Genomic DNA, 18,345 nt, shown 5'->3' on the forward strand with positions numbered 1-18,345 from the left:
AGGCAGGAGCAGTGGCAGGTGCAGAGGCAGGAGCAGAGCTGGTCCCTGGGCTCTCTGTGCTGCTGCTGCTGGCTTGGTTCTTCTCTGTGTGTCCGTTGTGTGAGGGCAGCTCCGTGCTCTGGTCCTTCAGTCGGCTCAGACCTTCCACCAGGCGACTCAGAGCTTCCAGTTTGGCGCGGAGCTGCTGGTTTTCCTCCTGCAGCCTGGAGACGGCGTCGGCCAGAGGAGCCTGCGACACCAGCATCTCCTCCACCCTCTGCTCCATCCTCTGCTTGAACGCGCTCACGTCCACGTGCACCTCGCGCACCGCCGCCTGTAACGTGGACTCGAAGTGGACCAGAGCCCGGGTCACCGCCGGGTCCTGCGGGGCCTCCATGGTCGGGTCCGTGGTGGTGGTGGGGGTGGGGGGCGCCTCTGGTTCTGTGCGCGCAGGTCCGGCTCCGGGCTCCTCAGAGGACCTGCTGCAGACGGACGGAGGGACGGAGTGACAGAGTGAGGGGCGCTCTCTGCTCCGGGGGGAGTGTGGGGCGGGAGGGGGTGGGGGTGGGGCTGGAGGGGGGGCGTGGCGTTTGGAGAGGGGGGGGGGGGGGGTCACGGCAGTGCAGTCGCGGGCCGTGGTTGGTCGCTGTATTTTGGGACATAAAGGAGGCGGCAAAGGTCAAACGGGGGGCGGGGCCTGACGGAGTGTTTTTCTGGCTCAGTGCAGCTGCTGCTCTCACCACCGAACACTCATTATGATTTTAACCAACGACAAGAACGACTCATTATCACATCAGTGCGATTTTATTTTGTATTTAGTCACAAGATAAACAGATACAGAGATAAAAGAATAAAATAGAACAAAATAAATAGATCGATACTTTATCGGCAACAGCAGCATTTACAGATTTATGTTTTATTTACGTCTCACCCTGACAAACAAACTGACACAAACTGAGTGACACAAAGTTAAACTATTGTAATTAATAATAATAATAATAATGATAAAAAGAAGAAGAAGAATACATATTTATCTATAAAGCAATACAAAAAGCATAAAAATAGCAAACAGAAAGCACAAAAACAGACAATGATGCAAATAATCCAATTAATTATAATAAATCAATAAAAAGAAATAGAATAAAATAAATAAGACAAAACCAGTTAAAGAAAGGCTGTTGATAAAAATGGGTTTTCAGAAGTGATTTAAAGGACGATACTAATGGTAAATGTAAAGAAAAGTCACAGCGCCGCTTTGTGGCCGAAACATTACAGTGTTCTCATAAACTTAAATAAATAAAATAAAACCACATTCTCAAAGTCAAATTTAGTGAAGACAAACCTCGATTCAAACTTTGATAATCTGAATAAATCTGACTGTGATAAATAAAATTTAAAAAAACTTGTGAGTTTTGTGTTTTACGCTGAAAGTGTAGCACCGGAACTTCCGGTCAGTCCGTCACACAGAGTGTTCCGCCGCTGAAGAAGAAGAAGACCCCCTCGCGCGCTGCGGGACTCTGGATGTGCGGGTTTGTGTTGCGGGACACGCGGCTCCGGCCCGCGGGGGGACGATGATCCGGGCCCCGGCACCGCAGCGGGACGAAGAGGAGCGGCCCGCGGGTGAGAGTCTGAACATCAGTGTCCCGAGTCCCGAGTCCCGGTTCTTGCTCCTTCAGAGGATCCGGGATATTTCCAGTTGTTGCTATGGTAACCAGGGCACAGGTTTGACCCGGAGCTGAACGCGGAGAAACGTTTTTAACTTCAGACTTTTGAACAGATGTATTAAAAACAAACAAACAAACAAACAAAAAAGAGACAAAGGTTCAGGTGAGAACATGAGAGTGTGGAACTTCAGGAACTTCAGGAAAAATCATTTTGAACAGAAGAAAAATAAAACACAAAGTCACAGAGTCAGTTTAATTTAAGAACGACACAATAATAAACAGTAATTCACATTGTACATTTCATTTCTCTGTTACTACTATACATTTTCTTTACTTCATTATTATTATTATTATTATTTTAATGATTTTTCTGTATATATTTGTGTCCTTGTGTCACACCTGGAGCAGCACACTGCACTTTTAAAACTGTTCATTAGAGATGTAAAAATCACCCAAATATCGTGATATCGTATCATCAAAAGTCTCTCGATAATATCGTGGGTCGTCAGAATATATCGAATCACAAGTTTCTTTGCTTAAATTTATTGTTTTGGTGCAGCAACAGCTTAAAATAAATAAATAAAACAGAAAAAAAAAAAAATAAAATAGAACAGAAAAAAGAAATAAAATAATTAAAATAAAATTAAAAAAACAGAAATAATAGCAATAAAATAAAAAAATAACTAAAAATAAAACAGCAAAAAAAAAAAAAACAAACAAACAAAGGGAACTACATTTCCCATGATCCTTTGCTCCATTTCAGTGCAGACGACAAGAAGAAATAACAGTTCTGACACTTTTAACTCTTAGTTCTTTGGATTAAATCTTGTCGAGGTATTTTAAGATAAAAAAGTTGCATGTTCACAGTTTTTTTAGCCTCCACAAAATATCACAATAAATATCGAACCGTGATTTTTATCGTGAAAATGTCGTACAGAGAGATTTGGATTTCGTTACGTCTCTAATGTTCAGTAAATAAAGTCAATTAAAAAAAACTCCTGGTGGGAGTTTGAGTCGTTTTGGGAAAGTTTGTGTTTGTTGAGTTCGCACACGCTCAGTCCAGCTCCAGTTCAGAGAAACCAGGAGAGTCCAGAAACCGGATCAGAACCGGGACTCGAGGGACGTGAACAAAAATCTCACTGAGTCTGATTTGACTCAAACTGTGAGTTTAAAAAAAAACACCAGACTCTGTTTTCTGTTCTGACGTCGTTTCCTCGTCGCACAAACCTGGACTTGTGTTTTTGTTTCATTCACATGTTTAAGTTCTTCTCTCAAGCTGAAAACTCTCTGTTCCACCTCGTGATGTCATCGTGTGCTGATACAGGAAGTGCTCCACTGCGTTTTTAAACTCCAAACATCTTCACTAGAATCATCTGGATCATTTTGTTCAGTCCTGGAGTCGCTGATCTCGACTGAACTAAATGTAAATCTGCTTCACGACGTCACAAGTCGAGTTTTCAGGCCGACAGAACCGAGCAGGTGGAAAGTCGGTTCTCGACGGGAACCGAGAAGAACTTTAGTTTTTTTTTTTTCCAAGTGAACCGTGACGACGCAGTGAACGTGAGCAGGTTCCTCCGAGTCACACGCGGGAAAATAAACAAATAAAACAAACGTGTGTGTGGAACGTGGAGAGAAATGAAGAGACAGAAGATTGAGCCGAGGTCAGAGGACGAGAACAAATATTTACTGTGTCCGTGTTCGAGCGGCGAGGTTCAAATCTGTGGACGAGCAGATGTTTGTTCACAGCAGATGTTTGGAGCTTTGTAGATGTAAACAGACGAATAATAAAGATTTACTCAAACATGTGAATGAAACAAACACGACTCGAGGTCTGATTCTGAGGAGGAAACATTAGAACATTTGAACACGACTTAAATCTCAGAGTGAGTTTTTTGTGTTTCAGGAGATTTAAAGTGGAGCAGAGCAGAGACGAGTCCAGAGAGTCTCCAGATGAAAGAGGAACCCGAAGAACCGAGCGTCGAAGAAGAGGAGGAAGAACCGAGCGTCAAAGAGGAGGAAGAACCGAGCGTCAAAGAGGAGGAAGAACCGAGAGTCAAAGAGGAGGAGGAGCAGCTGCACCTGTGAGCCTCAAACTCTCAACAATAACAACACACGGAGTTATTTAGTGCAGGTTTAATGAACGTTTGTTTTGTTGTGTGTTTGTTGTGTGTTTGTTGTGTTTGTTGTGTGTTTGTTGTGTGTTTGTTGTGTGTTTGTGTGTTTCAGGTGTGTTCCTGAGTCCAGTGCTGTGGACGTGAAGACAGAAGAGTCAGAACTTCTCCACAGACACAGTGAGCACAACAGACACACACACGTCCACTCAGACACACACACACGTCCACTCAGACACACACACACGTCCACTCAGACACACACACACATCCACTCAGAGACACAAGGGCTGTTCACACCAAAGCGTCAAAAAACACCTTGACGTTTCTATTTGGAGCCTTTGCATTTGAGTTCAGACGCCCCCGACGCTCGTGTCTTTGACGTCGTGGACGAACGGGACAAAAATACTTCACGTGCGTCCGTTGCCCTGGAAACAAGAGCCCGGTCCTGGACTTTTCCCGAAACAATGTCAGACCAGACTGAGAGACTTTAGTGTTTTTATCACATAAAACATCAGCGGAGGAAATCGACTCGACGACTGGAGCGAGTTTATATTTATACTCCACTAATGACACTGGATCAGTCCTGGTTTAGTATCGGTCTATCCAGGGTCTAGTCCTTGTTTAGTCTCGGTCTAGTCCTAGTTTAGTCCTGGTTTGGTCCTGGTCTAGTCCTGGTTTAGTCCTGGTCTGGTCCTGGTGATGGTCTCGGTGTTTGTGGTGTTTATATTCATGTTTCGTTCATGTTTGTGGTTCTGGGGTTTTTCTTCCTGATAATAACGTCGCTGTGTCTCTGGATACTCGTCCCTGATTGGTCGACGCGGCGCTTCTGACGCGAAAAGTTCAGCATTTTCAACTTCTTGACGCTGACGCCTCGGACGCGCTTCTAGAGCATCGACGCCAAAACGCTCAAGACTCGCCACGTCGACGCCAGATTCACGCCGCGCAGAGGCCAAAGACGCGCCGCAAAAACGCAGGACGCTCTAGTCGCGCGTCCACATCGACTTTACATAGAAACTGGACGATTTGACGCTTTGGTGTGAACGAACCTACACACACGTCCACACAGAGACACAAACGTCCACTCAGACACAGAGGGAGACACGTCCACTCGTCTGTCACAGGTGAAGACTGGAGAGCTCCTTTCAGCTGTTCACTCACTGTCAGAAACTCTTTTCTCTTTCATGAACAATCAGATTTTATGGATATTTTTAAAAACTCCTCAATCACACAAAACACGTCCAAGTGTTCTAAAGTTCTAATAACATTTACGCTCTGGAATCCGGATGGTTCACAACTTTTATTTTCGACCTTGTTTGTGAACACACCGGAAGAGCTACAAAAAAAATGAAATAAAAGAATTAGTTCTTACAGTGAAAACCTTTTACTCTTTTTAACCATTTAACCTTTTATTCCCCTAATGACAAACTCTAATCTGATCAACAAACACTATCAACAAATCTCATAAAGCCTGAACTTTGATATTTATCTCTTGAACAATGAAATTAAACATTAAAATGACATTTGCATAAGTGAAGCGCACTGGCTCCATCTACTGGATAAAATTATAACGCGTTGGCACTTTGCTGAAAAACAGAAACATTTCCAAATCAAAGTATTTCCAGTTTTATTCTACACAAACTTTATTCCCTCCTCATCAAGACCAACCAAATATTCACTTATTTAACTCTGAACTACTTGTAGATTAAACTTAAACTTTCTGTTGTGCTGTTTGTCAGTTTGCCCGGACGTAAACATCCTGAACAGTGTCCCTTCAAAATAAAAGCATGAACTAAAATTTTGCAACAAACGCATTATAATACTTGTAAACAAAATGATCAGAAGTGCAGAAAATATATGAGCTCATTTCCACTGTCGCCGCGGTGACCTTTGTCCTCACGTCCCTGCAGGTGTCCAGATCCCCCGAGTGAGTCCGGACCTGAACCGGGAGCCTCCAGAGAGTCTCCGGGTTAAAGAGGAGCCCGAAGAACCGAGAGTCAAAGAGGAGGAAGAGCAGCTGCACCTGTGAGCCTCAAACACTGACAACTGATGCTTTTAATTACCGTATTTTCCAGAGTTTAAATCTCACCAGCCAAAAAATGAATAATGAAGAAGAAAAAACACAAGTCACATTTTTTTGGGAAGTGTATTTTATAAACTGAGAGATCAGGAGCCGACATTTCCTGTGTGAAGTGAAGTTGTAGTAAAAAAAAAAACAGAACAGAACAAGTTTAAAAACTCTCCATCTCACTCCAAATCACTAAATCACTTCAATTCTTCATCCTCCGACAACTCGAGCTGAATCTTCTGAGTCTTTTAACCTGCGATGAGCTTTTTTTGTTTTCTTCGTTTGCAGTTCGAGTTTCCTTCGCTTTTCTCCAGTCAAACACAAGTTTCTCGCTCGTTCCAAACTTTCTTTCCGCTGCTCGATTCCCGTTTTCAGCTGCAGATTTCAAATCCGCGTGTCGTTCGTTCGTTTTTCAAAAACACTGACAACTAATGCTTTTAATTATATTTTATTTTTGATAAACAAATATTGAGATCAGATTTGTTTAACAGGAAGTTGATAATAATGAAGGAAAAGGAGAAGTTCAATTTGTCGACTGGACAAAAGTTTATTTGGTCAAATACGTTTCTCAGCTCATCCAAGTTTCTTCTTCAGTTCTGCTCAGACGCTGGTGACACTTCCTTATCTCTGTCTGCAGGAGGAGCTAACTACACTGAAACTACTCTGAAACTAACACACACTTGTTTACAGTTCCAGAGTAGTTTCAGTGTAGTTAGCTCCTCCTGCAGACAGACGTAACGAAGTGTCACCAGAGTCTGACAGAACTGAAGTCTCTGCACCCGACGCAAAACAGAGCGGCGCGAGACACATTTAGAAAACTCATCGTTGACGGGAGCGAGCGGGTGGGACGATAAACTCCAGTCCCACAAACTAAACATGAGTGTAAATTAAAATATACAAATGATTCATGTTTGCCTCATGCTTCATTTGTGGTGGAGATTTGATTTGGCCTCAATAAAAACATTTTAAACGGACTAAACTTGCAGACGTGCTCTAATCTCGCGCACATTTTAGACAATTCCTTTCCGCTTCTCCGTGTTTAGAGCTTAAGAAAAAGAACGTTCACATATTGTGGGATTTGCAGGCGAGAGTGGAACAAAATATCACAGATGCAGGTGGGAGCTGAAAATTCAGTCCTGCACAGACCTCTAAACTAGGGATGGGCATGATTAGTCGATTAATCGATAATTGATCATTAAGAATTTCATGGATTACGTTCATTTTAATGGACAAACTGAATGTATGTTTGTGTGTCGTGACCAAACAGGTGTGTACATGTGTCTCTGCATCAGAAGGAGCGACACACAAACAGTGGGTCAGTCTGTAACGAACCGAAGCACAAATGTGGATTTAACCAGGATTTGTAGAAGAAATTCCACACTTTCCGTTGCGTTGGGACAAGTGTGAGTCCATGTGCACAGTGGATAAAGCAGCACATATGTTTCTGTGTCCAGTGGGAAAAAGTTTTTCCAGGTGAGAGTCGCTCAATGTGGATGACGAGGCCCCGCCCCCCTCCCCCCGTACGCTGTCCTGGTTTTGACAAACACAAATCTGGTCACACTGACCTGTATTCACCTGAGTCATGTCTTTTAATCCAACACAAGTTGAACCACATCAGCGACACAAGAGCTGGAGTTTTATCTTCACTTAGTTTATGTAAATTAGTGATGTGGTTTTAAGTTTTGTTTCTGTGAGATTTGAACAAAACTGAATTAAACACATTATAATGTCAAACAGCTGATGTGGCTCTAGAGTCGTTATGTTTATATGTCGTAAAGTTGAATTTATTTATGCAGATTAGTGCAGATAGTAATAATAATGATGATCATTTTAATATAAAAACGTTCATGATTAATCGATAATCGATTGTTAATTCTCCCATCGATCGATTAAGAACATTTCATCGAATGCCCGATCACTAGTCCAGAGTCTGACTAGAACTGAAGTAGAGCCCTGCACCCGACATTTTCTTAACAAAAACAGCTTCTTTCGCTCTCCTCTCAAACCAATTCTTTTCTCTGGTTAAAATCTGTACCTCGCTGTCCTCAAATGAGTGTCCCGTGGATTTTAAGTGGAGATGAACAGCAGACTGAGGTCCTGTGTTGTTCTCTCGTCTGTGTTGGTTCATCCTCTTGTGAAGTGTCTGTTTAGTTTCTCCACTAAACGGAGTAGAGCACGTTGTTTTGTTTGTGGCTCGGTGTTTTGTCCTTTAGATCAGTTTCTGTCTTAGAGTGTTTGTAGGTTTGAAATAGACCAGGATCTCATGTTGTCTGAAGATCCTCTGTATTTTTTCAGACACACCAGCCATGTTCGGAATAGTTCCCCCCTTTTCTCCTGGGTTCTGATTCTCTGTTGTCTTGTTTTTTTAGTTCTCTTGGTTTTGCTGAAGGTCCAGTTTAGATCTCCACACACAGAGAGGACTTTCTGCACATGTTGTTCTTCTTTCTCCTTTCCCTCTGTGAGCGACGTCTGACTCCCTCAGAACACTTCTGTACAGTCTGTGATAAAAAAAATAAATAAAAAAAACAGGTGATTTTGTGTTTGTCGTGTTTCAGGTGCGTCCCCGAGTCCAGTGCAGTGGACGTGAAGACAGAAGAGTGGACAGAGCTTCTCCGCAGACACCGTGAGCACAGAGGGGACAAGACAAAGGGACGGGACCTCAGCGACGAGACAGACGGAGACACGGACCACTCCTCTGACCCCGACCAAGACTGGAGAGCTCCTTTCAGCTGTTCGGAAACCAATGGACGCTTCAAACGGGTCCGGACCAGAGCGAGAAGCAGCATCTCCCCGAACTCGAGTCTGTCCCCCGAACACGAGCGAGCCGAGGGGACCAAACGCACAAAACATGATTCACCGAGACGTGTTAGAGTGAAACCTTACAGCTGCTCAGTCTGCAAGAAAACCTTTTCCCAGAAGACGAGCCTGCGCGTCCACAAGAGGACGCACACGGGGGACAGACCGTACAGCTGCTCAGTCTGTAAGAAAACGTTCAGTCAAAAGAATAACCTGGTCGTGCACTTGAGGACGCACACGGGGGACAAACCCTACAGCTGTTCGACGTGTAAGAAGCGTTTCTCGCATCCGTCCGGGCTCATTTATCATAAAAGGACACACACGGGAGAAAAACCTTACAGGTGTCCGGTGTGTGGGAACTCTTTCACGCACAAGATGATCCTGAACGTGCACATGAGGACGCACACGGGGGAAAAACCTTACAGCTGTTTGGTCTGTGACACGCGCTTCACTCAGAGCTACAACCTGAAACGACACATGAGGAGCCACACTGAAGTGAAGTCTTTCAGCTGTTCGTTCTGTGGGAAAACTTTCGCCCAAAAGTCTGACCTTTACGAACACGTCAGGACGCACATCGGAGACAAACCTTTCGGCTGCTCGGTCTGCGGCAAACGCTTCATCTCCAACGCTCATCTGAAACGACACGCGAGCAGCCACACCGGACACAGATCCTACAGCTGCTCGGTGTGCAAGGAAGACTTCGCCGATTCCTCCGGACTCAAACGTCACAAGGAAACGCACGACGAAGAAAAACCCCACAGCTGCTCCGTCTGCAAGAAAAGATTCACCCGCAAGTCGAACCTGGAGGCGCACGGACGGATGCACGCGGGCGAGAAACCCTACAGCTGCTCGGTGTGCGGCACGAGCTTCATCACCAGCTCGAATCTGAAGAGGCACATGAGGAGCCACTCGGGGGCGGCGTCTTACGGCTGTTCGGTCTGCGGCGCGCAGTTCGGCCTGAGCTCGTCTCTGGTCAGACACATGAAGAGCCACGCCGAGGACAGACCTTTCGGCTGTTCGGTGTGCGGTATTCGGTTCATCCTGAAGTCGTCTCTGGTCAGACACACAAGGACGCACGCGGCAGAGACGTGAACGCGGCAGAATCCAAACCGCTTCACTTGCGACGCCAGAGTTTCACAAAGTTTTTTTTCCGGGGACTCATATTTTAAAAGTCTCAAAGTCCATAGACGTTATTCATAAATCACAAAATAAAGGTGGATTTTTTTCATTATTGAACATTAACGAGGAGATTTTATTGTTTTCTTAATGATCGAGTCTCTGAACATTTATTTCGGTGGTGCTCAATACGTCGATCCAAATGACTTTACATCAATTAAAAATTTACTTTTTACTGCAAGTTTTTTTTTAAATCTACCTTGATAAAGTTGATATTTAATATTTAGTGTTTGGATTTTAAGGATCTTAGCAGGAATAAAGTCTGATGGTTCATTCTAACATGTTAAACCTGAACATATTTCAATTATTCACTTGATTCAGCATCAGTCTACGGCCCTCGATCAGTCTCGGCTTCGTCTCTCTTTAGATATTTGGCCCTTGTTGAAAAAAGTTTGGACACCCCTGATCTAAAGACTCTAAACCAGGAGAGTCAAACTCATCTTGTTCCGGGGGACGTGTCCAACCGACTTTGATCTCAAAGTGTCTGGATCAGAAAACTCATGTCATATAAACCTCAAAAATAACAATAAGTTCAAATATTTGTGCAGAGAAACACAAATCTATTACAGAAATCTTTTTGAATTGATGAACTCTTTCTTTTACAAAATATTATAATATTATGAACAACCTGAAACTTTAAGAAAAATACAATTTCAACACAAAGTTTGAAACATGAACTTGTCTGTAAACAGGAACAAGTCCATTTTTGTTGGCAAAATCCTGCACTCGGCTCCACTTTTCTCATGTTGGACATTTTTCTGATGAGGGTGTCACGGTCAACAGTCAAAACGATCGTCCTTTAAGAGCGTTTGGAAAGAGACAAGTCTTCACTTGTGCTGCTCTGGTGGGAGGGGCCACGTACAGAGACGCTGGAGACGCTGCTGTGATAAACACCACAGAAAATTAACATTTTAATAGAAAATATAATAAAAATATTTTAGTAGAAAATCAGCCGAGGGCCAGATTAAAGGTGTTGGAGGGCCGGATCTGGCCCCCGGACCGTATGTTTGACACGTTGATTTAAACCTTCACGCTGCAGCTCCTGAGTGTTTTTCTCCCTCCTGGTGTCGAGCAGCAAATGACACAACAAATGACAAGAGACGAAATACGGCTCCAACAATAATTACAAAAAGATCAGAAAAGATACAAAACATGTTTAAACATTTGAACATTTGAAGTGTCAGAGCTGAATATTTCAGATCTAAATGCAGATCGAGACAAGACGACACAAAAAAACCAAATCTCTTGTGACTCACTTGAAAATCACGACCCCGTGTTTGAGAAACTGTGTCAGTAAACCTCATCACCTCACTGACTTAACACCTGTAACAGCAGCGCCCTCTAGTGGAGCCTGTGTGTTTGTGCGTCTGTCTGTGTTTGTGGATTTGTCAAAGTCTCAAAAATATGTCACTGGAAATCTGAGAAATCATGTAATTGTGTAAATTTTCAGTTTTACAAATGTATTTATTTTGTATTTATTTATTTTATTTTTGCAAATGAAAAGTGATATTTACAAACACACATCTGTTTGTAAACGACCAAAACACAAGTGACAAATATTAAAATTTCATTTGTGAATCAAAACACACGAACAAACCAAAGAATATTTGTAAATCAAACTCTGTGTTTGTGAAGATTCAGGAGACAAAAGTGACTCCAAAATCTCCATGAACAGAAACTTGGTGCTTTGTATCTTTTTTTTTTTTTTTTTTTTTTTTTTTTTTATTACATAGACACACATATATACACATACACATATGTAAGCATCTACATACATACATTCCTATCAACATATACCTACATATACGTACATATATATACACATTAACACATCCATATATACACATATATACAGCCACATATACACACATATACATATACATATATATATACATACATATATATATATATATACACATATATATATATATATATATATACACACGCGTACACATATACATACACACATACGTAAGCACACACACACATCTATACACCTATACATACATAATATTTACACTCTTAATAATATAATGTTCTTCTAAACAGTTAGATGGAATGTCAAAAATGAATCAGTTAGTCACAATACCTTTTCTTAAGAATACATGTGTGTATGTATGTATGTATAAACATACACTTAACTAAACTTTTGTCTCTCATAAAATTTGCCCTTTAATACTGACAATTTTGACATTCCAAACCACTCCAGGGCAGCAAACATCTTATATGAGCAGGTGGTCTGTACGTGTACATTATACATTCAAATTAATAACATTCAATAATATTTAATATTTAAATATACACATACTGAAGGAATACCAATGATAATTTACTAAGTGTGGTACTGTCCTTCTTAAAAGGTTTCCAGGCTTGCCAATATGGGATACCAAAGTTCTTGAAAAATGTGTCCATAATTATTTTTTTCGAGAGTTAGTTTTTCCAAAGGTAGAAATTCTGACAATTGACTCGTAAATAGCCTAAATGTAGGAGGTAAATCATCTTTCCAGAGTAGTAATATACATTTCTTTGCAAAATATGTTATAGTAATCAATATTCTACATTTATTTTTATCTAAGTGAAGTTGTTGTGTGTCATTTAACAGATATATATTTGGCTGAATATCAAAAGTTTTTTCCAAGGCCGTTTGTGTAAAGGAGTGAATGATATTCCAGTAATTTTTTAAAAGATTACAATCCCAAAACATGTGTATATATGTTCCATCCTTTACTTTGCAACGGGGACATTTTGTAGAAATATCTTTTGATATTTTATTCATTTTCACAGGTGTAAGATAATATTTATGTATAAATTTAAAATTTGCTTCTTTAATTTTATTACTGGTGAATGGAAAATATATATTTTCACACATTATTGACCAAGTGTTATCTTCTAAAGTTAATTTCAAATCCTTCTCCCATGTCTTCTTTAATCTCTGGAATGATGATTGACCTTCGTTTGAAATAATATTGTAAAATTTACTTATATTCCCCTTTATTGTCTGTGCTATTAGCAAATGATCTTCAATTTCTTTTAATTCAGTGCGAATCTTCTTTGTTTTTATAAGTGAATGGACAAAACTTCGGACTTGTAAGTATTTAAAGAAATCTTTATTAGATATACCATATTCTGTCCTTAAACTAATGAATGATTTAATTTCCATATCTTCCTTGAACAGATCCTTAAATTGTTTTATACCATAGTTTGTCCATTCATTTATATTATTCAATATTTTATGGTTGTTTAAGTCTGGATTTTAAATAAATAGGGGAATGTATGGTGCACTTAGTAATATCAAATTTCATTCTACAGTCTTTCCATGCTTGTAGTGTATTAATAATACAGTAATTCGTCTGTATGCTTTTTATCTTTTGAAATTGATGTGTGAAAATAAAAGAGCTTAAGGCTAGTGGTTTAGTAGTTTCACATTCAATTTCTGTCCACTGAGAGTCATGTCTTTCTAAAACCCATGAAATCAAATTTCTTATCTGCGCAGACCAGAAGTAGAATTGAAAGTTGGGTAAATTTAAACCTCCCATTGATTCTGGTTTCATCAATGTAACCAAACTTATTCTGGGCTTTTTATTACTCCAAATAAAGTTTGTAAGATGTCTATTCAATGACTTAAAAAAATCCAATGATAAATAACAGGGTAACATCTGGAAAAGAAAATTAAACCGCGGAAGAATATTCATTCTGATAACATTTATCCGTCCTAGTAAAGAGAGTGGTAATGAGCTCCATTTTACCAAGTCTGATTTGACACTCTGTAACAGTGGCATATAGTTAGCTTTGTACAGATCATTTAGGTTTGGAGTAATAAAAATGCCCAGATAATTAAAACCATTAGGAGTCCAGTTAAATTTACATGATGTTTGCATTTTTTCTGATGGTGTCATGTGTAAGAGAGTAGCATTAGATTTTGTGTAATTTACCTTATATCCTGAGTATATTCCAAATGTGTTTATTGTTTTCTGTAACTCTAGAATGGATTCTTCTGGATTGGTTATATATAAAAGAATATCATCAGCATATAAGGATATTTTATGTTCATTTCCATTAATTTTTAAACCTTGGATATTATGATTACTTCGTACACATGACGCCAATGGTTCAATTACTATTGCGAATAATAATGGAGATAATGGGCATCCCTGCCTTGTCCCTCGACTTAGCGAGAAATAGTCAGAGCGGAATCCATTAGTTATAACCGCTGCTTGTGGATCGATATAAATCATTTTCACCCACTCAATAAATTCAGAACCTAAGTTAAATTTTTGTAACACCGAGAATAAAAAATTCCATTCAACTCTGTCAAAAGCCTTCTCTGCATCTAATGACAGAATCAGAGAAGGCTCCTGGTTATTGCTGAAACAATTGATCACATTCAAAACTCTCCTTATATTATCAGCTGCATAACGGCCCTTTATGAACCCCGACTGATCTGCTTTGATCAGTTTCGGTAAAAGTGTTTCCAGTCTTCTTGCTAATAGTTTAGTAACTATTTTATAATCATGATTTAATAGACTTATAGGCCTATAAGATGAACATTGGGTGGGATCTTTTCCACATTTATGTATTACACTAATATGGGCCTGGTTCATTGATTGTGGTAGTATCTTTTCTCTGCAGATATATGTGATCATGTCCATAAAGATAGGTTTAAGATCTAACCAGAATTCTTTATAAAACTCTATTGAAAAACCATCTGGACCTGGACTTTTATTAGGGGACATTGAGTCCATTGCACTTATAATTTCTTTTTCAGTAACTGGGGCATTTAATTGTTGGCGGTCTTGTTCGGATAATTCAGTAAGGTTAATGTTATCAAGATATTTTTCCAGTTCTTCTTTTGAATTTTCAGATTGTGATTTGTAAAGTTTTTTATAAAATTTGGTAAACGCATCATTTATTTCTTTTGGATGATAAGTTAGTTTGTCTTCTCCATGTTGAATGGAATTTATTGTTCTTTGAGCCTGCTCATTCTTTAATTGATGAGCCAATAATTTACTTGCTTTATTACCATATTCATATTCCTTTTGTTTGGTAAAATTCATTTTTTGTATTATATCATTAGAAATGTCAATATTAAGTTTAGTTTTAGCAATGTTTAATAAATTCCAATTGTTCTCTGTTGGAGTATTTTTATGGAATGTTTCATATTTTTTAACTTCTTTTTCCAATTCTTTCCTTTGTCTACGTTTCTCCTGATTTATGAAAGAGTCATATGAAATTATAAGTCCTCGAATAGTTGCTTTTGCTGCCTCCCATATAATGTTCGGATTTATAGTTATAGAGTCTTTATTTTCATCTATATAATTTTTTATCCATACTCGCATTTTTGATTTAAATGAGTTGTCTTTTAATAGTGAAGTGTTAAATTTCCATCTTTTAATGAAAACATTTTTAATTTTCAAATTTAATACTAACTGAATCCTTGAGTGATCTGAAAGGATAATTGGATGTATTTTACAATCACTTATCATGTGAATATATCTTGCAGGTATAAGGAAATAATCAATACGAGAGTAGGAATTATGAACATTTGAAAAAAAGGTATAGTCTCTATTATCTGGATTTAACTCCCGCCAAACATCTATTAGGCCAGTTTCGCTACATAATCCTTTTAACATTTTTGAAGATCTAGGGTTTGAACCTTTTACCTGATTAGATTTATCATTTGGGGTCAGTGTTAAATTCAGATCTCCCCCTAATATGCCTAATCCTTTACAGTTTTCATTAAACAGAAGTACCATGTCTGAGATAAATCTAGGCTCATCAGAGTTGGGCGCATAAACATTTAGAAAAGTGATTGGAATTTCCCTAATATTCCCTGCTATTAATACGAATCTGCCATTTGGATCTGTAATCAACTTTTCTAAGACAAATGGAATATTTTTTGTTTAATAAAATGCATGTTCCTCTACTGTGTGATTTATATGAAGAAAAATAAGTTTGACCTATCCAGTCCTTTTTAAGTTTGTTGTGTTCCTTGTCTGAAAGATATGTTTCTTGCAGGAATATTACATCTGCTTTATCTTCTTTGAGGATAGATAATATTTTCTCTCTTTTTAATACCGCACCTAGTCCTTTAGTATTCCATGAGACAATATTCATATCAAACATGGTACCTTCTGCTCATTTCAGATTGTACATTAAATGAATTCCTTAAGATGTTGCTGCTTTGGAGAGAGAAACGTACAACTTGCAAAAAGAGTGTAAAAGTTTGAAAAAAAAAATAAAAAAAAGAACAAAAACCCACCCAATCCCTTTTTGTAATAGGTCAGAGGGAACAAAGACCATTTAGAGAAAAAATAAAAAAAGAAAGTAAAAAAAAAATATAGAATGTTGTATAAAAAGAAAATACATAGAACATTGTAGCTTTGGCAGCTTGGAGCACCTTCCTCCGTTCTAATAGATACTGGTCTCTGGGACCTATAAATGAATAAATAAATAGTTTCATCAAGAGTATTCAAATAAAGTTTAATTGTAAGGTCAAGGGAGGCAGGTCCATTTCTAATATACATATAATATACACAGAACTTATTTAATGCCTCCTCCCCTTTCCCTCTTATCTTCCACCCGGTCCCATTATCCAGTTAACCTTCATTTATCTTATCCTTATTGGGTATAATTTTACTTAAAGAGAGGGGAAAAACATCTTACTCCTCTATCTCATATTTGTTTTAAGGTAACTCATATTTCTAGCGCTTGCTTTTAGCGCCCCCCATGAACGGACATGATGGTATCGCCCACTTTCGCGTCATCCTTTGTTTCCGGAAATAATACAGTGGGTACCATGATATTCCAGTTCATATAAACGTCACTTTTATGTGAAAAGAAAACTTGTCTTAAATAATTATCTTAGTTCACCAATGGGGGCGTGTTCTTAGCATTTATGCATCTTAAGACAGTTTTACCTCGGCTCGTTCATACTTTCAGAACCTGGACTTTATTGCCCCACCTCTGTCTGCTGTGCATCCACCTGTTTGTCCTCCAACTTCTTGATGAAGTCTTGAGCATCCCTGGGATTATCAAAAAGCACAACAGAGCCGCGATGCCAGACACGAAGCCGGTGTGGATACGCAAATCCTCTAAACTTTCCTTCTCGGATGAGATATTCAATGATATCGGAGAATTCCTTCCTTTTGCGGCGAAGTTCTGCTGAAAGATCTTGACGCAGGGTAAGTTTTGCATCCCCTTCTCGTAGTTGAGTTGATTTCTTTGCAGCCTGAAGTATCATTTCTCTGTCTCTGAAGCGTAGAAATCGGATCAAAATTGGTCTCGGTGGTTTGCCGGGGAGAGGAGCCGGCTGCAGGGTGCGATGGGCACGTTCCACCTCTAGCGGCAACTCCAGGGTTAGATTGAGCCATCTTGGTAGCATTTGTTGCACATATGTAGTTATTTGTTGGCCTTCAGATTGTTCAGGGAGACCCATCAATACTAAGTTTTTTCTCCGCCCTCTGTTCTCTAAGTCATCCGACTTAGCTTCCAGCGTTTTAATTATATTCTGAGCTCGATGTAGTTCACGTTTTGTCGCGTTTAGCGTGTCCTCCAAGTCGGAGATCCTTTGTTCTGTAGAATCCAAACGTGTTTGATGTTCCTTGAGCTCGGTATTAGTTTTTGCCAATCCGTTTTTAATGTCCAAAACCTCAGAGGTGACTGTGTTCATACGTTTGTCAATGCCGTTAAGGCGGCCATCGATGCCATCCAAACGAGTTAGAATATTTTGGCCTTGTGATTTTAATTCTGCCATAATATCCGCCAGATCGAGTCTTTCGTCCTCGTCCTCTTTATTTCTGGCTCTGGTTGGTATGGGATCTCTAGTTTTGCCTTTACTTTTTCCTTCGTCTGGCATGATTTTGATAAGATGTTGTAGTAGAGACGTACTACAACTTCAGATGAGAAAAAAGAAACTTTAGAAATAGGATAAAGCTATGAAAAAAATTACTTAAACACGGAGGAAGTGTGGAGCTCTCAGATCAAGCAGCCATCTTGTTCCCACAACAACCTCCACACACCCAATTCTTTTGTCTTTAACTCCGCCCGTGAAAACGTTTTTCCCAAACCTCCGCTCTGCCCTTCATTACAGACAAGATTAAAATAAAAAATATTGCCCCCGCTGTATGCAGTCAGAGTGCATGCACGAAAATGAACAGCTGTTGTACACAGGCCCAAGGACTGATTCAATAAATAAAAAAAACTATTTGGGGTTTGTTTGACCCACGAGGAGAGTGGGAGGATTAAACTGGAGCATGTAACCTGTGTGTGTGTGTGTGTGTGTGTTGTGTGTGTGTGTGTGTGTGTGTGTGTGTGAGTGTGTGTTTTGTACTTTTTGCCCAGATATCAAACATTTTTTCTACTAAGTTTAGTCCTGGTTTAGTCTGGGTTTAGTCCTGGTTTAGTCCTGGTTTAGTCCTGGTTTAGTTCTGGTTTAGTCCTGGTTTAGTTCTGGTTTAGTCCTGTTAGTCCTGGTTTATCCTGGGTTTAGTTCTGGTTTAGTCCTGTTTAGTCCTGGTTTAGTTGTTTAGTTCTGGTTTAGTCCTGGTTAGTT

The 18,345-nt window shown here is 39.7% G+C and overlaps 1 protein-coding gene across 1 annotated transcript in view; it reads left to right on the forward strand.

The window, feature by feature from the left end:
• Positions 1-1,459: 1,459 nt before the first annotated feature.
• LOC110173671 (zinc finger protein 184-like) overlaps positions 1,460-18,345 on the forward strand; it is a 21,481-nt gene continuing 4,595 nt past the window's right edge. Inside the window, exons 1-6 of the mRNA XM_055148282.1 lie at positions 1,460-1,686; positions 3,547-3,724; positions 3,870-3,934; positions 5,665-5,779; positions 8,378-9,706; positions 16,734-16,866. Of these exons, the coding sequence (XP_055004257.1) occupies positions 1,551-1,686; positions 3,547-3,724; positions 3,870-3,934; positions 5,665-5,779; positions 8,378-9,706; positions 16,734-16,866 (1,956 nt within the window). The 5' untranslated portion in view covers positions 1,460-1,550. The remainder of the gene's footprint in view (positions 1,687-3,546; positions 3,725-3,869; positions 3,935-5,664; positions 5,780-8,377; positions 9,707-16,733; positions 16,867-18,345) is intronic.

Source organism: Boleophthalmus pectinirostris, unplaced genomic scaffold (assembly GCF_026225935.1).
Source record: "Boleophthalmus pectinirostris isolate CB_2022bp ecotype Guang Dong unplaced genomic scaffold, ASM2622593v1 HiC_scaffold_12, whole genome shotgun sequence".
Lineage (NCBI taxonomy): Eukaryota > Metazoa > Chordata > Actinopteri > Gobiiformes > Gobiidae > Boleophthalmus > Boleophthalmus pectinirostris.